This window comes from Pelophylax lessonae (genome assembly GCF_965119305.1).
Source record: "Pelophylax lessonae genome assembly, chromosome: 6".
Lineage (NCBI taxonomy): Eukaryota > Metazoa > Chordata > Amphibia > Anura > Ranidae > Pelophylax > Pelophylax lessonae.
In genome coordinates, this window is record NC_138773.1 from 1,527,654 (window position 1) to 1,552,656 (window position 25,003).

Here is a 25,003-nt window from a genome sequence, read left to right on the forward strand (position 1 = left end):
CGTCTCTTCTCCAGGGAGAATAAATCAAGCGATTGCAGCCGCTCTTCATAACTAAGGTCCTCCAATCCCCTAATCAGTTTAGTTGCCCTTCGCTGGACTCTCTCCAGCTCCAATAATAAGGTGTTCTGTTTTTATACTCCTAAATAATGTGTAATTTTGTTTTACCTTTGGTGCCGGCAGTCTGGTCCTCCAGGCTGGTATAAGTGCGCTGAGTTAATTAGCATGTGAATGATAACCTTGTCTAGATGGGATTAGCCAGGAGTCAGCTGTACCTCGTTATCTAACCATTGTGTGATGTTTTGGGTAAATATTCGGCTCATTCTTTATGTAGTGCAAACAATAAACAAACACAGGGGTGCACGGGCCTAGTGCATTATCCTTTGATTGGTTTATTAAAAGAAAAAAGATTAAAAATACTCACAAACGAGTTCTTGGTTAAAAGCATGTCACATAAGGAGCGCAGTCCTCAGTTGTGTGATCCGAGGGTAAGTTGTCCCTTGAATTCGTAATGGCTAACGCGTTTCGAGGCTTAGCCTCTTCCTCAGAGCCTAGAAAGGCATGTCTAAGCCCTTGCTTAAATACTATACAATGATATTTGAAACAAAGACACATATTGGGGTCAGACCCTCCTCCTGTGGGGCGTGTACAAAAAACGCCCACCCACCTCGTCAATGCATTGTGATCATCTAGAGACATTTTTGGGTCAAAGCAATACCTGATGTATATATTAAAAAAAAAAAAATATATATATATATAGTGGAAAGACCCTAATAAGGAGGACTAGCAACTACACCCCTCTGAGCGCAGGGAACTGGTGCCTTGTACCAAAAAATTCTTATTGTTCATGTAGTGACTGACATACTTCTCAAGTGTATAAAAGTCCTGTAACGGAAGTGTAGCTGGGACAGAACGGAGAGCAGGAATGCCAACAAAGCCTTTTATTGAACGGTAGCGGGTAGGCTCACAAAGATGTAAAGGCATCGGTGTTGGCATGGCTTCACCTGACACACACCAAATGGAATAACACACCGCTTACTGACATTGTCTTACCGATCACAGGTAGTCCCTGACATTGACCTGAATGCGTGGCATCGATCTCCCCCTATATGCTTGAACAATTTATATAGAGGTGACACCCTGAAACCCTTCCTGATGCTTGCGGAGGAACTACACCTAGACCACAAGGAATGGTTCAGATCTAGTCAAATCACCTCCTGTCTCCGCCATAACCCGCAACTACGAGCTAAAATCCCTGTGAGAGCCTGGCATTATCTAACCACGCCCCACCAAACAGCTAAAGGCATATCGTTTTTTTACCCCCCTACTAGGTGAAAAAGACACGTTTACCAAAATCCACCCTATCACAAAATGGGAAGAAGATCTGGGGGAAACCTTTTCCCCGTCCCAGTGGAAAAAGGCATTAGTATCAAGCTATAAGGCCACGCATCTCTGAGAGAACTTCACCTCAAATTATTCCTCAGGTGGTCTCACGCCATGCGGGACCCCGAAATTTGCCCCCCTCAGCCCCATCCACTTGTTGGAGAGGTTGCGGAGCACAGGGCACTCTTAAACACATCATGTGGGCGTGCCCTCCCATCCTTGCTTAATGGGAGGAACTGTTTGCACTGATTTCCAAAATTAAGATTCTAATATTACCACCCCCTGCCTTAGCTCTGCTTCACCTGTCAATTGACCAAATCCCGATAACGTTCCGTAAACTAGTGATTAACATACTACTAGCTACCAAAATCAACATCGATGGAAAGATGCACAACCACCGTCCCTCATTGAGGTGATACACACCACCCAACTGCACACCACCCAACTGCACACCACCCAACTGCACACCACCCGACTGCACACCACCCGACTGCACACCACCCAACTGCACACCACCCAACTGCACACCACCCAATTACACACCACCCAATTACACACCACCCAACTACACACCACCCAATTACACACCACCCAACTGCACACCACCCAATTACACACCACCCAATTACACACCACCCAATTACACACCACCCGACTGCACACCACCCGACTGCACACCACCCAACTACACACCACCCAACTGCACACCACCCAACTACACACCACCCGACTGCACACCACTCAATTACACACCACCCAACTGCACACCACCCAACTACACACCACCCGACTGCACACCACCCAATTACACACCACCCAATTACACACCACCCGACTGCACACCACCCGACTGCACACCACCCGACTGCACACCACCCAACTACACACCACCCAACTGCACACCACCCAACTACACACCACCCGACTGCACACCACTCAATTACACACCACCCAACTGCACACCACCCAACTACACACCACCCGACTGCACACCACCCAATTACACACCACCCAATTACACACCACCCAACTGCACACCACCCAACTACACACCACCCAATTACACACCACCCACCTACACACCACCCGACTGCACACCACCCGACTGCACACCACCCGACTACACACCACCCAATTACACACCACCCAATTACACACCACCCAATTACACACCACCCAACTGCACACCACCCACCTACACACCACCCACCTACACACCACCCACCTACACACCACCCGACTGCACACCACCCGACTACACACCACCCAACTACACACCACCCAACTACAAACCACCCAACTGCATAAAACATTTGAACTACTAATGGCTCCTTCCCATGAGCGGTACCAAAGAGAGCTACTTTGGTGGAATCCATGGAAACAATGATACTCTACGTACCTAGCCCCATGACTTAATAATCTGTAGACAATACTATGTTATACCACTAGATGGCACTATGGGTGTTTGAATCCTAATATGAGAAATGTTGATACTGACTCTTGCAGATACTGTTAAGGGAATGCATAGTTATGTATTATGCCTGCATATTTTCTTTTCTTTCTGTTACCGTTTGACAAAGCGCAATAAAAACTATTTGAACGAGGTAGGCTCACAAAGAAAGGGGCCAAACAAAGGTGCCCAGGGTCAGACCCAACGTGGGTAGGACAGAGTTCCAGATAACAGGGGTAGTCCGCAACAGGGGCTCCCGATAGAAGGGGCAAAGTCCTGGCCAGTGAGGGATTGGGCCACACACGGATCGGAGCAAACAAGGAGGTGACAAAGTCCAGGCAGAGTTTTGGTAGGCCCAGGGTTAATCCACTCACCAGCAGGCAGGGACGGGGTAAATCCACACTCCAGGTTGTAGGAAGGGATGGGGTAAACCCACACTCCAGGTTGTAGGAGGGGACGGGGTAAACCCACACTCCAGGTTGTAGGAAGGGACGGGGTAAACCCACACTCCAGGTTGTAGGAAGGGACGGGGTAAATCCACACTCCAGGTTGTAGGAGGGGACGGGGTAAATCCACACTCCAGGTTGTAGGAAGGGACGGGGTAAATCCACACTCCAGGTTGTAGGAAGGGACGGGGTAAATCCCCACTCCAGGTTGTAGGAGGGGACGGGGTAAATCCCCACTCCAGGTTGTAGGAAGGGACGGGGTAAACCCACACTCCAGGTTGTAGGAGGGGACGGGGTAAATCCACACTCCAGGTTGTAGGAAGGGACGGGGTAAACCCACACTCCAGGGTGTAGGAAGGGACGGGGTTAACCCCCACTCTGGGTTGTAGGAAGGGACAGGGTAAATCCACACTCCAGGTTGTAGGAAGGGACGGGGTAAATCCACACTCCGGGTTGTAGGAAGGGACGGGGTAAATCCACACTCCAGGTTGTAGGAAGGGACGGGGTAAATCCACACTCCAGGTTGGCAGGCAGGTTTGAAGAGGCCCGCAGGAACCAGTGGGGGAGTCTGTGTTGTCCGGCCGCAGCCGAGGGACACAGTCTTACAAGCAGCAGAGATGAACAACCCAGGAGGGATATGTTGTATGATGTATGAAATATGTTGTATGATGTATGAAATATGTTGTATGATGTATGAAATATGTTGTATGATGTATGTACAGCTGTAGGAGAGGCTGACGGTACAGTAAACCCCCCTCCATTGCGGGGGTTACGTTCCGGACCCAGCCGCGAAAAGTGAAATTCCGCAAAATAGAAAAACCCTATTGAAATGCATTGTAGGCGGGGTTTATTTTACTGTCACTGTACGTGTAGAAGCATTTTAAGGTCTTTAAACACACTTTTAAAACAATAGAAACTCATTTAAACACATAAAAGATACTGAGAGACAGAGCAAGAGCCATGGAAACACAAAAATATTTCATTTTTAATGATTTATATAGTAAAATAACATTACAAAAAAAGCCGCGAATTACCGGGACCGCAAAAACTGAACCGCGATGGAGCGGGGGATTACTGTATATAGAGGTGTGGTGGTCAGAGGAGACGGTGGTTGTATGATGTATGTTGTATGATGTATGTTGTATGATGTGTGGTGTCTTCTAGCTGGATCTGCGGACCCTCCCGGAGGAGGCTGTGAGGGGCACACAGGACTTCCGCTGCCTGCAATCTCAGTTCTCACTCCTCTACAATGAATCCTTACAAGTCAAGACCCAGCTGGATGAGGCCCGAGCTCACCTCCTCAACACGAAGAACAGTCACCTGCGACAGATCGAACGCATGGAGGTCAGTGACACCCCCCCCCCCTTCTCACACTTCTCTCTTCTATAATCCTGCAGACTACCCCCACCCCCCAGTCAGAGGAGATGGTGCTGTATTGCCCCGGATCTTCCCGCCCCTGTGCTGTATTGGCCCGGGTCTTCCCACCCCTGTGCTGTATTGGCCCGGCTCTTCCCGCCCCTGTGCTGTATTGGCCCGGGTCTTCCCGCCCCTGTGCTGTATTGGCCCCGGGTCTTCCCGCCCCTGTGCTGTATTGGCCCCAGGTCTTCCCGCCCCTGTGCTGTATTGGCCTGGGTCTTCCCGCCCCTGTGCTGTATTGCCCTGGGTCTTCCCGCCCCTGGGCTGTATTGCCCCGGGTCTTCTGCCCCTGGGCTGTATTGCCCCCCCCCACGGGTATTCTCCGCCCCTGTGCTGTATTGCCCCCCGGATCTTCCCGCCCCTGTACTGTATTGCCCCGGGTCTTCCGCCCCTGGGCTGTATTGCCCCCCCCCCACGACTTCGCCGCCCCTGGGCTGTATTGCCCCCCCGGATCTTCCCGCCCCCGTGCTGTATTGCCCCCCCCCAGGTCTTCCTGCCCCTGTTTCTGTATTTGGGAGGCCCCGTGTACTAGGACTGCTTTGTCTCTTGCAGAGTGAGGAGCTGTCTGTGCAGAAGAAGCTGAGGACGGAGGTGATCCAGCTGGAGGACACCTTGGCTCAGGTGCGGAAGGAGTATGAGATGCTGAGGATCGAGTTTGAGCAGAATCTGGCCGCCAACGAGCAGGCAGGTGAGGAGAGACCGAGGAAGTACCGGGGGGGGGGGGGCGACAGGTGAGGAGAGACCGAGGAAGTACCGGGGGGGGCGACAGGTGAGGAGAGACCGAGGAAGTACCGGGGGGGGGGGGGGGGCGGCAGGTGAGGAGAGACTGAGGAAGTACCAGGGGGGGAGGGCGGCAGATGAGGAGAGACCGAGGAAGTCCTGGGGGGGGGGCGGCAGGTGAGGAGAGACCGAGGAAGTACCGGGGGGGGCGACAGGTGAGGAGAGACCGAGGAAGTACCGGAGGGGGGAGGGCGGCAGGTGAGGATAGAACGGGGAAGTACCGGGGGGGGAGGGTGGCAGGTGAGGATAGAACGGGGAAGTACCGGAGGGTGGCAGGTGAGGATAGAACGGGGAAGTACCGGAGGGGGGAGGGCGGCAGGTGAGGATAGAACGGGGAAGTACCGGAGGGGGGGAGGGTGGCCTCGTCTCAGGGAAATCTCACTTCCTTTCTGTTCCTAGGGCCGATTAATCGTGAGATGCGACATTTGATTGGAAGTCTGCAGAACCACAACCACCAGCTGAAGGGAGACGTCCAACGCTATAAACGCAAGGTGCGAGACGCCCAGGGAGAGGTGAGCAAGGTGAGGGAGACTCCCAAACAAAGTCCTAATATTTTCCCTCACCTTCCATATCCTGTACAGCCAACCTCAGTCCTGGACACCGCATAGTCCTGACTGAGGACTAGGACCAAAGTTCTCCTCACTGAAGATGAGGACCTAGGACCCCACCTCAGACCAGAACACAGCATTCTCCTGACTAAGGACTAGGGCCTAGGACTACACCTCACACCCGGATGTAGCAGTCCCCTGACATGACCAGGACCACACCTTAAACCCAGGCTGCAGCATTCTCCTGAGGACCAGGACCTAGGACCCCACCTCAGACCATGATGCAACATTCTCATGACTGTGGACAAGGGCCTATAACCCTTCCTCAGACCAGGACATTGCGTTCTCCCGACTGAGGAGCAGGACCTGACGTTCTCCTGACTGAGGAGCAGGACCCGACGTTCTCCCGACTGAGGAGCAGGACCTGACGTTCTCCTGACTGAGGAGCAGGACCTGACGTTCTCCTGACTGAGGAGCAGGACCCGACGTTCTCCTGACTGAGGAGCAGGACCCGACGTTCTCCTGACTGAGGAGCAGGACCTGACGTTCTCCTGACTGAGGAGCAGGACCCGACGTTCTCCTGACTGAGGAGCAGGACCCGACGTTCTCCTGACTGAGGAGCAGGACCTGACGTTCTCCTGACTGAGGAGCAGGACCTGACGTTCTCCTGACTGAGGAGCAGGACCTGACGTTCTCCTGACTGAGGAGCAGGACCTGACGTTCTCCTGACTGAGGAGCAGGACCTGACGTTCTCCTGACTGAGGAGCAGGACCTGACGTTCTCCTGACTGAGGAGCAGGACCTGACGTTCTCCTGACTGAGGAGCAGGACCTGACGTTCTCCTGACTGAGGAGCAGGACCTGACGTTCTCCTGACTGAGGAGCAGGACCTGACGTTCTCCTGACTGAGGAGCAGGACCTGACGTTCTCCTGACTGAGGAGCAGGACCTGACGTTCTCCTGACTGAGGAGCAGGACCTGACGTTCTCCTGACTGAGGAGCAGGACCTGACGTTCTCCTGACTGAGGAGCAGGACCGACGTTCTCCCGACTGAGGAGCAGGACCCGACGTTCTCCCGACTGAGGAGCAGGACCTGACGTTCTCCTGACTGAGGAGCAGGACCCGACGTTCTCCTGACTGAGGAGCAGGACCCGACGTTCTCCTGACTGAGGAGCAGGACCCGACGTTCTCCTGACTGAGGAGCAGGACCCGACGTTCTCCTGACTGAGGAGCAGGACCCGACGTTCTCCTGACTGAGGAGCAGGACCCGACGTTCTCCTGACTGAGGAGCAGGACCTGACGTTCTCCTGACTGAGGAGCAGGACCTGACGTTCTCCTGACTGAGGAGCAGGACCTGACGTTCTCCTGACTGAGGAGCAGGACCTGACGTTCTCCTGACTGAGGAGCAGGACCTGACGTTCTCCTGACTGAGGAGCAGGACCTGACGTTCTCCTGACTGAGGAGCAGGACCTGACGTTCTCCTGACTGAGGAGCAGGACCTGACGTTCTCCTGACTGAGGAGCAGGACCTGACGTTCTCCTGACTGAGGAGCAGGACCTGACGTTCTCCTGACTGAGGAGCAGGACCTGACGTTCTCCTGACTGAGGAGCAGGACCTGACGTTCTCCTGACTGAGGAGCAGGACCTGACATTCTCCTGACTGATGTAAGGACTATGGGTATACCCCCCGGACAGCGTCTGGTGATCATCGCTGACCTCTGCTTTTCCTCTATAGATTCGTTTATCAGCTGGAGCCCCCCCAGGCCCCCCACCCAGTGTCTCCAGTACTGAAGTGCCGTCCACACCAGTAAAAGAGGAGGAGGTAGAAGTGAAGAAGGAGCCGCCCCCCACCCCAGTACGTGACCCTGAGACCCCTACTACACCAGAGGTGAAGAAAGAGGAGGAGGAGCCAAAGAAGGAACCAGAGAGAAGTAAAACGCGTGACCGGGAGATAGATAGGGACCGGGAGAAGGAGCGGGACCGGGAGAAGGAGCGGGACCGGGACAGGGACAAGCAGAAGACCGACGACAGCAAGAGGAAGGATGCGGACATCCTCAAACCACTGCGGACAGAACTCAAGTGAGATCAACCATTCGTTTCCATTTGTTTGGTCATTGTCAGCCCCACCCCCATCCAACTTCTTCCTTGTCCCCTCCCCTGAGCTCCTGGACTCCATTGTCAGCCCCACCCAACTTCTGCTTTATCACCTCCCCTGAGCTCCTGTACTCCATTGTCAGCCCCACCCCCATCCAACTTCTGCCTTATCCCTCCCCTGAGCTCCTGTACTCCATTGTCAGCCCCACCCCCACCCAACTTCTGCCTTCTCACCTCCCTGAGCTAGTGTACTCCATTGTCAGCCCCACCCCCATCCAACTTCTGCCTTGTCCCCTCCCCTGAGCTCCTGTACTCCATTGTCAGCCCCACCCCTATCCAACTTCTGTGGTGTCCCCTCCCCTGAGCTCCTGTACTCCATTGTCAGCCCCACCCCCATCCAACTTCTGCCTTGTCCCCTCCCCTGAGCTCCTGTACTCCATTGTCAGCCCCACCCCTATCCAACTTCTGTGGTGTCCCCTCCCCTGAGCTCCTGTACTCCATTGTCAGCCCCACCCCCATCCAACTTCTGCCTTGTCCCCTCCTCTAAGCTCCTGTACTCCATTGTCAGCCCCACCCCCATCCAACTTCTGCCTTATCACCTCCCACCAGCTCCTGTACTCCATTGTCAGCCCCACCCAACTTCTGCCTGATCACCTCCCCTGAGCTCCTGTACTCCATTGTCAGCCCCACCCCCATCCAACTTCTGCCTTGTCCCTTCCCTGAGCTCCTGTACTCCATTGTCAGCCCCACCCCTATCCAACTTCTGCCTTATCACCTCCCACGAGCTCCTGTACTCCATTGTCAGCGCCACCCAACTTCTGCCTTGTCCCCTCCCCCGAGCTCCTGTACTCCATTGTTGGTCTCTCTCCCCTCCCCCAAGCTCCTGTACTCCATTGTTGGTCTCTCTCCCCTCCCCCGTGCTCCTGTACTCCATTGTTGGTCTCTCTCCCCTCCCCCGAGCTCCTGTACTCCATTGTTGGTCTCTCTCCCCTCCCCCGAGCTCCTGTACTCCATTGTTGGTCTCTCTCCCCTCCCCCGAGCTCCTGTACTCCATTGTTGGTCTCTCTCCCCTCCCCCGAGCTCCTGTACTCCATTGTTGGTCTCTCTCCCCTCCCCCGAGCTCCTGTACTCCATTGTTGGTCTCTCTCTCTTCCAGGAAGGCTCAGGAGAGTCAGAAAGAGATGAAATTATTGCTGGATATGTATAAGTCCGCCCCCAAGGAGCAACGAGACAAAGTGCAGCTCATGGCAGCCGAGAGGAAGACCAAAGCTGAGGTGTCTGTCTGCAGTGTTCTGTGTCTGTCACACGGGGGGTCTGTCTGCAGTGTTCTGTCTGTCACACGGGGGATCTGTCTGCATTGTTCTCTGTCTGTCACAGGGGGGATCCGTCTGCAGTGTTCTGTGTCTGTCACACGGGGGATTTGTCTGCAGTGTTCTGTGTCTGTCACACGGGGGATCTGTCTGCAGTGTTCTGTGTCTGTCACACGGGGGATCCGTCTGCAGTGTTCTGTGTCTGTCACACGGGGGATCCGTCTGCAGTGTTCTGTGTCTGTCACACGGGGGATTTGTCTGCAGTGTTCTGTCTGTCACACGGGGGATCTGTCTGCAGTGTTCTGTGTCTGTCACACGGGGGATCTGTCTGCAGTGTTCTGTGTCTGTCACACGGGGGATTTGTCTGCAGTGTTCTGTGTCTGTCACACGGGGGATCTGTCTGCAGTGTTCTGTCTGTCACACGGGGGATCTGTCTGCAGTGTTCTGTCTGTCACACGGGGGATCTGTCTGCAGTGTTCTGTGTCTGTCACACGGGGGATCTGTCTGCAGTGTTCTGTGTCTGTCACACGGGGGATCTGTCTGCAGTGTTCTGTGTCTGTCACACGGGGGATCTGTCTGCAGTGTTCTGTGTCTGTCACACGGGGGATTTGTCTGCAGTGTTCTGTGTCTGTCACACGGGGGATCTGTCTGCAGTGTTCTGTCTGTCACACGGGGGATCTGTCTGCAGTGTTCTATGTCTGTCACACGGGGGATCTGTCTGCAGTGTTCTATGTCTGTCACACGGGGGATCTGTCTGCAGTGTTCTGTGTCTGTCACATGGGGGATCTGTCTGCAGTGTTCTGTGTCTGTCACACGGGGGGTCTGTCTGCAGTGTTCTGTGTCTGTCACACGGGGGAACTGTCTGCAGTGTTCTGTGTCTGTCACACGGGGGCGCTGTCACACTTGTTTCATACCTGCAATCCGATGTATCCCAGGTGGAGGAGCTGCGGGTACGGGTGCAGGCTCTTGAAGAGAAGGATCGTAGGGAGCGGAAGAAGTTGGCGGATGAGGAAGCTCTGCGGAAGATAAAGATTGCAGAGGAACAGATTGAACATTTACAGAGAAAACTCAGCGCCACCAAGCAGGTGAGTCTTCCCCTGTCATAGCGCCTCCTTCCCTCTGGGGGGCCATAGAGGTCACTGGGGGGCTGTACAGACCCTGCTGGGGTATTAGTAGTGTTCAGTCTTCTCCTGGATATATCGGGGGGTATAGAGGGGGTCTCTGGGGTGTATTAGTAGTATACATTCTTAATGGTATGGAGGGGTCCCGCTGGGGTATAATAAGGGGGGGGGGGGGGTATAGAGGCTTCTTTCTCTGGGGTATACATTTATGGAGGGGTTTCTCTGGGGTAAAATGCGGGGGGGGGGGTGGAATAGAGGTTTCTTCCTCTGGGGTATACATTTATGGAGGGGTCCCTCTGGGGTATAATGGGGGGACATGGAGGGGTATGTTAGGGGCACACAGTCCTGTGTGGGGTATAATGGGGGGACATGGAGGGGTATGTTAAGGGCACACAGTCCTGTGTGGGGTATAATGGGGGGACATGGAGGGGTATGTTAGGGGCACACAGTGCTGTGTGGGGTATCATGGAGGGGTATGTTAGGGGCACACAGTCCTGTGTGAGGTATAATGGGGGGACATGGAGGGGTATGTTAGGGGCACACAGTCCTGTGTGAGGTATAATGGGGGGACATGGAGGGGTATGTTAGGGGCACACAGTCCTGTGTGGGGTATAATGGGGGGACATGGAGGGGTATGTTAGGGGCACACAGTCCTGTGTGGGGTATAATGGGGGGACATGAAGGGGTATGTTAGGGGCACACAGTCCTGTGTGAGGTATAATGGGGGGACATGGAGGGGTATGTTAGGGGCACACAGTCCTGTGTGAGGTATAATGGGGGGACATGGAGGGGTATGTTAGGGGCACACAGTCCTGTGTGGGATATAATGGGGGGACATGGAGGGGTATGTTAGGGGCACACAGTCCTGTGTGGGGTATAATGGGGGGACATGGAGGGGTATGTTAGGGGCACACAGTCCTGTGTGGGGTATAATGGGGGGACATGGAGGGGTATGTTAGGGGCACACAGTCCTGTGTGGGGTATAATGGGGGGACATGGAGGGGTACCCCGGTACTCACGGGGAGTGTGTGCATCATATAAGCTTCCCTTGCTCAGTAACAGAACGATCCAAGATCCCGTATCCCATCCAGTCACTTGTCAGGACACCGCGTAGGGGGTGTAAAACAGCAACTGTTTATTGAAACACAGGTATAAGGAGATCTACACTCTAGGACAATCCCCCCCCCCCCTTCTTTGCATAATGACACAGGGCGGGGTAAACTGTACATCCAATAACATGAGACACAGGGCGGGGTAAACTGTACATCCAATAACATGAGACACAGGGCGGGGTAACCTGTACATTCAATAACATGAGACACAGGGCGGGGTAACCTGTACATCCAATAACATGAGACAGGGCGGGGTAACCTGTACATTCAATAACATGAGACACAGGGCGGGGTAACCTGTACATCCAATCACATGAGACAGGGCGGGGTAACCTGTACATCCAATCACATGAGACATGGCGGGGTAACCTGTACATCCAATCACATGAGACACAACTAATAGCTGACAGTAATATAATATATAATTATCGGATTTCACTCATTTTCTGATTTTATTGAGGACACGGAGGCGAATATTATGTTTAATCTCTTTCTTTATTCCTCAGCAGCAAAGAAATGATATTGTAAATATTAAAAAAGAAAACAAAAAGCAGAATGTACCCAAAAGGGTTAACCACATGTAACATGTTATCCAATGAGAGTGTTCCTAGTACAATAAAGCCCCATGTGACCTTAAGCCACGCCTCTTTCTTGATGGTGCCAATGAACATCCCAATAGACTGAAGAACATATGACCACTTAGATGTGCAGAGCAGCGACTTCGGAAACCTCCGGAGAAACTGGCCATCACCCGCTTGAACTTGGTATGGACTGACATGGACCAGTGTGCTAACCAATCAGGAGGCTGGAAGAGACAGAGAACCAAATGGCCAAATATGTTCCTGCATAATAAATTCCACCTCCACAGTGTAATAGTAATCATAATATGTACATTTATACAAAAAAACATCAATAATATCAACAGTAACCATCGACCAGATGAATGCCCAACATTACCATGAGGACTGTACACCCATTACATGTAAATATTCCCAGGAGGGCGGAACATACCTGGACTGGGCGGGATAATACTCGCCTCCATGTCCTTATCAAATCATCACTTTACCTCGAGAAATTAGTAAAATCCGGTAATTTTATTACAGGACATGGAGGCAGGTATTATACTAGTTCAAAACTGTGCAATCACTGTAGGAAGTCTTCCAGTCTGCACCCCAAGGAGAAAGCTTTGGGTGCCATAGCACCCTGAGCAGAATGGGCTCCGTACGTGGAAGTGTCAGCTGACGCCATGATCCATTTAACCCAACGAGATAAGGTAACTGTAGAAACCTGATGATGTGGATGTCTAATCGCTGGAAACCGATCCGGATACCTGAGATCTCGAACTGAAGAGGTCCTTGCTTCATATTCCATGAGACAGGCCACTGGACATAGGTTAACGTTATGTGGAAAAACTGGATAAAAATACTGATGTAATGGATGTCTTCGTACGTCTCGATATATCGAAGGAAACGCCCCTTGGCGTAAATTATCGTGTTGTAAGGTCCAGTGCAAAAACATCTGAGACACGTTTACAGGAGATTGGATAAAACAGCATAACCAGTTTAGCAGTGAGTTGCTTGATTGAAAGGTCCTAATTCTTTGGTCAATTTTCAAAAAATCGGAGAATGAAGCCAACATCCTTATAGTGAGAAATATTTAGGACGTGGTGGATGTGCAGATCTGTTGCCACGCTGGAGTCGGCACACCAATGGATGTTTACCTGCTTAAAGACCGTTCCAGCCTTGGTGACCTGCTGAGATCGCTAATCTATATAAATTATTTGTATGATAGGCTAGGCCATGTTCGAAAAGTGAAGCAAGGAACCTCAAAACATGACTCAGGTGCAGATATGGGATCACGGGTTGTTCCATGCACCAACCAGTCCATGAGTTCCAGGCATGTAGGTAGGATTTTCTTGTTCCTGGAGCCCAAGCTCTCACCAGAAGGTCTAGAGTTGCTTGTGGAACATTTGGGATGAAACAGAGTCCCCAGGGAAGAGCCATGCCAATAGCTTGAGATGTCCCTGGAGTAGAAGGGGATGGGAGTTCCAGTTGGGGTCCAGTAAAAGGTCGGAAAATACTGGTAGTAACCTCGGGAAGTCTATGGACATTTCCATGAGTTTAGGGAACCATGGTTGAGTCCTCCAGAAAGGATATGAGGATCAAGGAGATTCGGTAACGCTTGAGATGTAATAGAGTCCAAACAATGAGAGAGAAAGGGGGAAAGGCGTAATGGCGAGCATTCAGCCACGGTTGAAGAAAATAATCTCATGCTGGAGCTTCTGGATCTGGTCTCCAGCTGAAGAACTTTGGTCGTTGGGAGTTTAAACGTAATGCGAAACGGCCGATATTTAAGGGGCCCCAAAGTGACTGTAAACCGCTGAAGATGGAAGTGTTCAGTCATCAATCGCTGGTATCTAGTAGGTGTCTGTAATTCCAATCCGCCACTAGGTTGGACATCCCCGGAATGTACTCCGCCTGTACCGAAATATTGCAATCCAGGCAGAATTGCCAAAATTCCTTCCCCAGATCCGCTAAGACTGTTGACTTTGTGCCCCCGAGATGGTTGATGTAACAAACCACTGATACATTGTCCAATGCGTAACAGGATGTAGCAGTTGGTTGATACACCTAAAGCCCTGTACACACGAGTCGCAATTCGGCCGGGAATTTTCTTCCGACCGATCTGCCGATTTTCGGCTTGTTAGTATGGTGCTTCCGACAACCGACTCCGACTTTTCGGCCGAAAAAATCCTGGTGTGCAGGCTATATAATTTTTGTCGACCATCAAAACACGTCCGATTTTCGTCTCATTAGTACAGATTTAGATGGGGAAAAATCTTATGAGCAAGACTAGGCATGCTCAGAGATGAAAGAACACATAGAAAGCAATCCAACACATCACTTCTGAAGTAGAATTTTGTCGTAAGGGAAAATTTGTGTGCAGTCTAGGCACATTCCAACCAACAGACACCACTCTGGACAAAAGACGGACGACCGGTCGGCGGAAATTCGTTGCATGTGTACGAGGCTTTAGAGGCTTCATAGGGCAAATGAGCCTGCTAGCAGTTTGAGGCAATTGATATCTAGTTCCTGTTCTTCCAGGGACCATTTTCCCCCGGTGGAGGTAGGCCCGCAGCGCGCACCCCACCTGAGCATACTTGCATCCGATTCCACTACGAAGTCTGGGGGGGTTCCGAAGATAGCTCGCCTGTTCCATGCCTCCATGTGTTGTAGCCTTCATGAGTTCTTCTTTGGCTGTGCAGTTGAGAGGAACAGAGTCTGAATAAGAGTGACCCAAGCAAAGGTACTTGGCCTTCAGAAGTTGTAGTGCAGGGGGCCGGGAAATATAGCTTGGATTGATGCTGAGAAAAGGCCAATTAATCCTGGCCAGCTTCCTCAGGGTAAGAACAGGACGTGTTAACGTCCGGCGGATTTCCTTTTTGATGGACTTGACTTTGGATGTTGGCAGTAGGAGTGCTCTATTCACTGAGTCTATGGTGAATCCTAGAAATTCTATTGCAGTAGGAGTGCTCTGTTCACGGAGTCTATGGTGAATCCTAGAAATTCTATTGCAGTAGGAGTGCTCTGTTCACGGAGTCTATGGTGAATCCTAGAAATTCTATTGCAGTAGGAGTGCTCTGTTCACGGAGTCTATGGTGAATCCTAGAAATTCTATTGCAGTAGGAGTGCTCTGTTCACGGAGTCTATGATGAATCCTAGAAATTCTATTGCAGTAGGAGTGCTCTGTTCATGGAGTCTATGGTGAATCCTAGAAATTCTATTGATCGAGAGGGTTCGATGACTGACTTTTCCCAAGTGATTAGGAAACCCATGTTGTCCAGCAGAGTCCTTGTCCAAGACAGGTGTTCACGGAGCAGGTGAGGATCCTGTGCCATGATGAGGATATAGTCCAAATATATTATGAGTCGAACTCCTCTGCTGCAAAGAAGGACAACCACTGGTTTCATGAGCTTTGTGAATCCCCAACCTGCCAAAAAGAGACCGAACGGATAGCATTTGAACCGCCACATGGTCTCCTCCCACTGAAATTGTTAGCAATGTTCGGCTATCGAAAAACAGTGAGGTACGCGTCCTTCAGGTCGAGTTTGACCATCCAGTCCCCTGAGAGCAAAAGGTCCCGAAGAGAGTATATACCTTCCATCTTGAAATGGTGGTATGTGACAAAAGCGTTTAGGGGCCGTAAGTTGATGACCGGTCAAACGCCTCCACCTTCCTTGGGGACCACAAAGAGGTTGCTTAGGAAACCTGGAGTGTGAGGGTGAATTGCTATGATTGCGCCCTTGGAGGCTAAGGATTGTATTTCCTTTGTCACCAGGTATAGATTGTGTGTGGAAAACACAATGCGGTTGAAGAATTGCATTTGAACAGGGTGTTGCATAAAATCTATAGAGTAACCCAGGACAGTGTGGAGGACCCAAGTATCTGCAGTGAGCTAGCATCAATAAAATGACAGTCTGCCCCTCACTGTTGTTATAGAGGACCGGTGGTATGAAATGGAACTTACCATAAGGCTGTTGGCCATATGAAGAACCTCTGGGTCCAGGAGACTGCCAAGGCCCACCCCTAACTGGGAAGAACGGTGACGCGGACTCGGGCGCTGGAAACCTGGAGTGGATGGAGCCTCGAGAAGCTTGGTATGAGCCCCAGGATGAACGGCCAGGCAGACGGCCCTGATAATCTGCCAGCCCTGCCAAAAACTTTGTGAGAACACTCGTTTCATGATGGCTCGCGCCTTATCAAGTGCCATAAAGGTACCTACATATGTGCCCATGCAAAGAAAGAGGCGTGGCTCTCATTGGATAACATGTTATATGTTGTTAACCCTTTTGGGTACATTCTGCTTTTTGTTTTTCTATGAATATCTACAATATAATTTCTTTGCTGCTGAGTAATAAAGAAAGACATAATACTCGCCTCCGTGTCCTGTAATATAAATTTTCCCCATGCTAGGTGCTCCTCTCTCTGTGTTCCTTCCTGTTTTCAGAGCGCAACTCGGCTGTCACGTGACCCGCTGCCTCTCTCCTCTCCCCGCCTGACAGCTGCAGTGGGCGGGGCCGAGATTCCCCTGCTGACGTCAGTGAGGAGAGAGTCGGCTGGTCACGGCGCTCTGAAAACAGGTAGAAACTGCATTTAAGAAAAAACACATACAGGAGCACCTAACATTGGGGGGAAAAAAAGGATTATTTAAGATATTAAAAGGTTTTTCTGCAGCAGAAGGGGAGGGGGCGAGCACCTGACACAGGACACAGGCAGAGAGAGGAGGGGGCCAACACTGACACAGGAGACGGGTAAAGAGGGGCGGGCACCTGACACAGGTTGAGAGGGGAGGGGGCGGGGAGCTGACACAGGCAGGGAAGGGAGGGGGCCAACACTGACATAGGAGACGGGTAGAAAGGGGAGGGGGCGGGCACCTGACACAGGCAGGGATGGGAGGGGGCCAACACTGACACAGGAGACAGGTAGAGAGGGAAAGGGGGCGGGGAGCTGACACAGCAGACAGGGAGGGAGGAGGCAGACACCTGACACAGGAGACAAGCAGGGAGGGAGCAGGCACCTGACACAGCAGTCAGGCAGGGAGGGGGCGGCACCTGACACAGGAGACAGGCAGGGAGGGGAGGGGGCGGACACCTGACACAGGACCGGGGAGGGGACAGGCACCTGACAAATGAGCAGGGAGGGGAAGGGGCAGGCATCTGAGACAGGCAGGGAGGGGAGGGGGCAGGCACCTGACACAGGAGGGGAGGGGGCAGACACCTGAGACAGGCAGGGAGGGGGCGGGTACCTGACACAGGAGGGGAGGGGGCAGACACCTGAGACAGGCAGAGAGGGGAGGGGGTGGGCACCTGACACAGCAGGGAGGGGAGAGGGGGGGGGAACCTGACACAGCACCGGGGAGCAGACAGGCACCTGACAAATGAGCAGGGAGGGGAAGGGGCGGGCACCTGACACAGGAGCAGGGAGGGGCGGACACCTGACACAGGAGCAGGGAGGGGAGGGGGCGGGCACTGACACAGCAGAGAGGGGAGGGGGCAGGCACTGACACAGCAGACAGGGAGGGGAGGGGCGGGCACTGATACAGGAGACAGGCGGGGAGGGGGCGGGCACTGACAGGAGACAGGGAGGGGAGAGCGCAGACACTGACACAGGAGACAGGCGGGGAGGGGGCGGGCACCTGACACACCAGACAGGCAGGGAGCGGAGGGGGCAGGCACCTTACACAGCAGACAGGCAGGAATGGAACGGGCACCTGACACAGCAGCGAGGGGAGGGGGCGGGCACTGACACAGCAGACAGGCAGAGAGGGGAGGGGGCGGGCAATTGACACAGCAGACTGGCAGGAATGGGAGGGGGTGGGCACTAGCACAGCAGACAGGGAGGGGGGCGGGCACTAGCACAGCAGACAGGGAGGGGGGCGGGCACTGACACAGCAGACAGGGAGGGGGCGGGCACTAGCACAGCAGACAGGCAGGGATGGGGCAGGCACTCACGGCAGGGAGGGGGCGGGCACTCACGGCAGGGAGGGGGCGGGCACTGACAGCAGACAGGCAGGGAGGTGAGGGGAAGGGAGACAGAGGAGGACAGGAGGGCTGCAGATGATGGAGACATGTATGCTGACCACGGTGTCAGGGCTCAGCAGCCATGATATACCGTGGTCAGTGTACAGGGGGAGGATAGAAACTGGCAGGATTAGACGGGTATTTTATGTGATAGAAGGGGCCAAATTACACAGCACAAGCACTATGTCGTATAACACGCTTTGAATGAACAGGATCTTTATTTTTTATTTTATTTTGGGGGTAACAAACGCTTTAAACCAGCCAAGGTGACCAGACCATTCGGCACCTACAACCCTGAATACAAAGTACTAAAATAGACATTATTACAAGTATAAACACATAGATGACAAGACAAAAAATAGGGGGTCCAATTAACAGTGGGAGATACATATCAAAACTCACCCCACCCCACCCCACCTCACCCCATCCCACCTCACCTATATTGGAGGGGTATGTTGGGAGCGCACAGTCCTGTGTGGGGTAAAATGGAGGGGTATGTTGGGGGCGCACAGTTCTTTATGGAGTATAACGGCGGACATGGAGGGGTATGTTGGGGGCGCACAGTCCTGCACGGGGTGTAATAGAGGGGTATGTTGGAGGCACAGGGTGTAACAGGTCCCCGTTGCCATCCCCCAGGAGGAGGAAGCCCTGTTGTCGGAGATGGATGTCACCAGGCAGGCCTTTGAGGACATTGAGGGGTATGTTGGGGGCACACAGTCCTGTACAGGGTATAATGGAGGGGTATGTTAGGTGCGCACAGTTCTGCATGAGGTATAATGGAGGGGTATGTTGGGGGTGCACAGTCCGGCATGGGGTATAATGGAGGGGTATGTTGGGGCACACAGTCCTGCACGGGGTATAATGGAGGTGTATGTTGGGGGTGCACAGTCCAGTGTGGGGTATATTGGGGGACATAGTGGAGTATGATTGGGGCGCACAGTCCTGCACAGGGTATATTGAAGGGGTATATTGGGGGCGCACAGTCCTGCAAGGGGTGTAACGTGTCTCTGTTGCCGCCCCCCAGGAGGAGGAGGCCCTGTTGTCAGAGTTGGATGTCACTGGGCAGACCTTTGAGGACATGGAGGGGTATGTTGGGGGCACGCAGTCCTGCACGGGGTATAATGGAGGTGTATGTTGGGGGCACACAGTCCTGCACGGGGTGTAACAGGTCCCATTGCCATCTCCCAGGAGGAGGAGGCCCTTTTGTCGGAGATGGATGTCACCTGGCAGGCCTTTGAGGACATGGAGAGGTATGTTGGGGGCACACAGTCCTGCACGGGGTATAATGGAGGGGTATGTTAGGGGCACACAGTCCTGCATGGGGTATAATGGAGGGGTATGTTGGGGGTACATAGTCCTGCACGGGGTGTAACGGGTCCCCGTTGCTGTCCCCAGGAGGAGGAGGAGGCCCTGTTATTGGAGGTGGATGTCACTGGGCAGGCCTTAGAGAACATGGAGGGGTATGTTGGGGGCACACAGTCCTGTGTGGGGTATAATGGGGGCACACAGTCCTGCACGGGGTGTAACGGGTCCCCATTGCGGTCCCCCAGGAGGAGGAGGCCCTGTTGTCGGAGATGGATGTCACTGGGCAGGCCTTCGAGGACATGCAGGAACAGAACATCCGGCTGATGCAGCAGTTGCGGGAGAAGGACGACGCCAACTTCAAGCTGATGTCCGAGAGAATCAAATCCAACCAGATCCACAAACTGCTGAGAGAGGAGAAGGAGGAGCTAGCCGACCAGGTGCAGGGCCTGAAGACTCAGGTACACCAATCACAGGGTATCCCCCCCTCATTCTTCTTCACTTCTCTCTTCTCTGATTGGCTGCTTGGTGTGTGAGAGCAGAATCCGCATTGATGTCACAGATCCATTCATAGGGGTGTGAGAGTGACAGAGTGGTCCTCTGAGGGCCGAACATCACCCCGGGTGACTGGTGCAGGAGGACGTTCGCTGTGTGTGGTGCAGGAGGACGTTTGCTGTGTTAGGTGCAGGGCGCTCGCTGTGTAAGTCTCTGTAGCTGGGGTGACTGTGGTGCTCGCTGTGTGGGTCTCTGTATCTGGGGGTGACTGTGTGGGTCTCTGTATCTGGGGGTGACTGTGGTATGCTCTGTGGTGCAGGTGGACGCACAGCTGCTGCAGGTACAGAAGTTGGAGGAGAGGGAGCGGGTGCTGCTCGCTGTGTGGGTCTCTGTATCTGGGGGTGACTGTGGTGTGCTCTGTGGTTCAGGTGGACGCACAGCTGCTGCAGGTACAGAAGTTGGAGGAGAGGGAGCGGGTGCTGCACGCTGTGTGGGTCTCTGTATCTGGGGGTGACTGTGGTGTGCTCTGTGGTGCAGGTGGACGCACAGCTGCTGCAGGTACAGAAGTTGGAGGAGAGGGAGCGGGTGCTGCACGGCTCTCTGGCGGGGATAGAGAAGGAATTGACGCTCCGCATTCAGTCTCTGGAGATACAGAAGAGGAAGGTGAGTGGCTGCCAGATGCAGATAGATGGGAAGGAGGCGGAGTCTGATAAGTCGCATGATAATGTGAGATTGGATTGGTTGCAGGCAGTGGAGGCGGCTCAGCTGTCGGAGGATCTGAAGGTTCAGGTGGAGCAGATTGTCAGCACGCTGCGTGACACCCAGAGCCTGGTGTGTGACAACCGAAGCGCCAAGGAGAAGGAGTCCTTCAGCCTCAAACGTGCACAGGTACTGTGACTACTGTCTCCCCCCCCCGTGTGACTACAGCCCCCCCTCTGTGTGACTACAGTCCTCCCCCCCCCCGTGTGACTTTAGTCCCCTCCCCCCCTCTGTGTGACTACAGCCCCCCCTGTGTGACTACAGCCCCCCCCCTGTGTGACTACAGCCCCCCCCCTGTGTGACTACAGCCCCCCCCCTGTGTGACTACAGCCCCCCCTCTGTGTGACTACAGCCCCCCCTCTGTGTGACTACAGCCCCCCCTCTGTGTGACTACAGCCCCCCCCTCTGTGTGACTACAGCCCCCCCCTCTGTGTGACTATAGCCCCCCCCCTGTGTGTGACTATAGCCCCCCCGTGTGTGACTACAGCCCCCCCCCCCCGTGTGACTACAGTCCCGTCCCCCTCTCTGTGACCACAGTCCTTGTCCCCTGTATGACTACAGTTCCCCCGTGTGACTACAGTCCTCCTCTCTGTCTGCGCGGCGCTCCTCTCAGTGGCTGTCAGTGGGGCGCTCCTCTGGGTGTCGGTGCGGTGCTCCTCTGGGTGTCGGTGGGGTGCTTCTCTCGGTGTCGGTGGGTCGTTCCTCTGGGTGTCGGCGGGGCGTTCCTCTGGGTGTCGGCGGGGCGTTCCTCTGGGTGTCGGCGGGGCGTTCCTCTGGGTGTCGGCGGGGCGTTCCTCTGGGTGTCGGCGGGGCGTTCCTCTGGGTGTCGGCGGGGCGTTCCTCTGGGTGTCGGCGCGGCGCTCCTCTCAGTGGCTGTCAGTTGGGCGCTCCTCTGGGTGTCGGTGCGGTGCTCCTCTGGGTGTCGGTGGGGTGCTTCTCTCTGTGTCGGTGGGGCGTTCCTCTGGGTGTCGGTGGGGCGTTCCTCTGGGTGTCGGCACGGCGCTTCTCTGGGTGTCGGTGGGGCTTTCCTCTGGGTGTCGGCGCGGCGCTCCTCCGGGTGTCGGCGCGGCGCTCCTCCGGGTGTCGGTGCGGTGCTCCTCTGGGTGTCGGTGGGGTGCTTCTCTCGGTGTCGGTGGGGCATTCCTCTGGGTGTCGGTGGGGCGTTCCTCTGGGTGTCGGTGGGGCTCTCCTCTGGGTGGCGGTGGGGCGCTCCTTTGGGTGTCGGCGCTCCTCTGGGTGTCGGCGCGTTGCTTCTCTCGGTGTCGGCGCGTTGCTCCTCTGGGTGTCGGCACGGCGCTTCTCTGGGTGTCGGTGGGGCGTTCCTCTGGGTGTCGGCGGGGCGTTCCTCTGGGTGTCGGCGGGTCGTTCCTCTGGGTGTCGGCGGGTCGTTCCTCTGGGTGTCGGCGGGTCGTTCCTCTGGGTGTCGGCGGGGCGTTCCTCTGGGTGTCGGCGGGGCGTTCCTCTGGGTGTCGGCGGGGCGTTCCTCTGGGTGTCGGCGGGGCGTTCCTCTGGGTGTCGGCGGGGCGCTCCTCTGGGTGTCGGCGCGGCGCTCCTCTGGGTGTCGGCGCGGCGCTCTTCTGGGTGTCGGCGCGGTGCTTCTCTCGGTGTCGGTGGGGCGCTTCTCTGGGTGTCGGCGCTTCTCTGGGAGTCGGCGCATTGCTCCTCTGGGTAAAAGAAAAGGAATTGGCAGCACTCCAGGTTGAGTCAAAATCCAGATTTATTGACTGGACATCCAAATAGGACAATCGTGACAAGGTAGACGCGTTTCACACACTGACTGTGTGCTTAATCATTATGATTAAGCACACAGTCAGTGTGTGAAACGCGTCTACCTTGTCACGATTGTCCTATTTGGATGTCCAGTCAATAAATCTGGATTTTGACTCAACCTGGAGTGCTGCCAATTCCTTTTCTTTTATCAAGTTTCCACGGAGACGAGCCGGGGCATGCACCGGTGTGAGTCATCAGGCAATTACACCACCTTGAGCAGTGAGTTCTTGTCTCTTCAATTGCAGCTCCTCTGGGTGTTAGTGCGGCGCTCCTCTGGGTGTCAGTAACGGATCAACTGGCACCCCGACTGGGTGCCTCCATTGACGGATGCTCCTAGTGCTTCCCGAGGGCTCCAAGCACTCCACCAGACACCATAACCACTTCAGACCCCACGAACCCCTGCAGCTTGGTTGGGGTCTCGCCGTCTCCTACCCACCCTGGACCTCAAGGCTCCAGGTTCCCGTGGGTGAACCTCTCTTTCCCCAAGAGCTTAGTGATTATCTAAGGGAGTATGGAAGACATAGCAATCCCTTGTAGCATATTCTCCCAACGAGAGACAGAACTCTAGATTGAGGGTGAACAAACTCTACTTTCTTGAACAAGAAACAGACTTTTATACAGTTTTCCCCCACAAGGTTACCGCCCAGGTGGACCTTGTTGAAAACCGGCCCTGACATTCACAATCCAATGAAAACAGAGTTTTACACTCCCATACAGTGTACACTGTGGGACAATCCCCCCTCCCCCTTAGCAGCCAATCCACATACACATATACATCCCATAATAAGCTTATCTTAAGGCAGACAGAACAATGTGAGGTCATTAACATTTAACAATGGGACAGGCACAATCCACATTCCCTCCCAATACACAAACAATAGGGAAGTCTGCCAATGACAGTCTTTGTGTCTCTCTCACAGACAAGCATGGCATACACTGTATAAGGTGGTATTAAATCTTCATATTTCTACATGAAGATATTGCTGACAAATATGATCGTCCCATCTGAAGCATTAATTATCTGCTCCTCACCTCCAGTGACGGTGAATACCATCACAGTGTCGGTGCGGCGCTCCTCTCTGTGTCAATGCGGCGCTCCTGTCGGTGGCGGTGCTCCTCTCGGTGTCGTAGGCGGCGCTCCTCTGGATGTCGGTGCTCCTCTTGGTGGCGGTGCTCCTCTGGGTGGCGGCGCTCCTCTGGGTGGCGGCGCTCCTCTGGGTGGCGGCGCTCCTCTGGGTGTCAGTGCTCCCCCCTCATGCAGTGATTGTGTTGCTCTTCAGGAGGAGATCTCGCGGTTGCGGAGGAAGTTGGAGAAGCAGAAGAAGATGGAAGTTTATGCCGATGCCGACCAAATCCTGCAGGAGGAGATCAAAGAATATCGGGTACGAGGGGGCGGTGCTGGCTGTAGTATGTGGGGGAGGTGCTGTGTGGTTACCGTGGAGATAGCAGAATAAACATTCACAGGAGCAAATAATACGATCCCTATATCCGAGACTGAAGGGGAGGGGGTGAGGGATCTAAAGGTGTGTGTGTGTGTGGGGGGGGGGGTGATGAGGAAACTGATGGTGTGGGGGGGGGGTGATGAGGAAACTGATGGTGTGGGGGGGGGGGGTGATGAGGAAACTGATGGTGTGGGGGGGAGATGAGGGATCTGATGGTGTGGGGAAGAGGGGTAATGGGGGATCTGGTGGTGTGGGGGAGAGGGGTAATGGGGGATCTGGTGGTGTGGGGGAGAGGGGGGATCTGGTGGTATGTCAGACGTCCTCCTGTGATATCGGGGGGAGGGGGGATCTGGGGGTATGTCAGTCGTCCTGTGATATAGGGGGGGGGGGAGATATGGTGGTATGTCAGTCGTCCTCCTGTGATAGCGGAGGTTGCTCAGTGATTGTGTCTCTCTCTATCTCCCCTCCCCCAGGCCCGGCTGACCTGCCCGTGCTGTAACACCCGGAGGAAGGACGCCGTGCTCACAAAGTGTTTCCACGTGTTTTGCTTCGATTGTGTGAAGACGCGATACGATACCCGGCAGCGCAAATGTCCCAAATGTAACGCCGCCTTCGGAGCGCACGACTTCCACCGAATCTACATCAACTGATGGGACACAGCGGGGACCGCCCACTGAGGGGGCGGAGATGTGGACGTGGCTGGACATTAAGGAGACCAGCGCCATGGCGAGGTCATGTGACCACATCAGACTTTACTCCCCCCAACTACAGCAGAGCCGCCATTGGCTCTCCCCTGATGGCGCCCGGGTGTGCGGGTCTGTGGGAAGTGCTGGGTGTGTGAGGTCATACATGGTGATGTCACAGATGTGCGATGATATTTTTATTTTGGGGAGATGAATACAGACGGCTTCGGATTGGACCTGAGGGGGGCGCTGTATTTATCTCCAGAGATCAGAGAGACCTCAGCCAGTAATAAAGGAGAGTTTGTCTAATTCTGGGTGG

General features: G+C 54.1%; 1 protein-coding gene across 2 annotated transcripts in view; it reads left to right on the forward strand.

The window, feature by feature from the left end:
• The window catches only part of RNF40 (ring finger protein 40), a 39,299-nt gene extending 14,563 nt beyond the window's left edge, over window positions 1-24,736 (forward strand). Inside the window, exons 9-19 of one of the 2 annotated variants that reach the window (XM_082262288.1) lie at window positions 4,441-4,620; window positions 5,245-5,380; window positions 5,872-5,993; window positions 7,752-8,095; window positions 9,267-9,384; window positions 10,356-10,505; window positions 19,784-19,996; window positions 20,568-20,693; window positions 20,778-20,918; window positions 23,840-23,941; window positions 24,475-24,736. In XM_082262288.1, coding sequence (XP_082118414.1) covers window positions 4,441-4,620; window positions 5,245-5,380; window positions 5,872-5,993; window positions 7,752-8,095; window positions 9,267-9,384; window positions 10,356-10,505; window positions 19,784-19,996; window positions 20,568-20,693; window positions 20,778-20,918; window positions 23,840-23,941; window positions 24,475-24,651 — 1,809 coding nt within the window. In that variant the 3' untranslated portion in view covers window positions 24,652-24,736. The remainder of the gene's footprint in view (window positions 1-4,440; window positions 4,621-5,244; window positions 5,381-5,871; window positions 5,994-7,751; window positions 8,096-9,266; window positions 9,385-10,355; window positions 10,506-19,783; window positions 19,997-20,567; window positions 20,694-20,777; window positions 20,919-23,839; window positions 23,942-24,474) is intronic. The other variant, XM_082262289.1, reaches the window with a different exon arrangement.
• The last annotated feature ends 267 nt before the right edge of the window (window positions 24,737-25,003 follow it).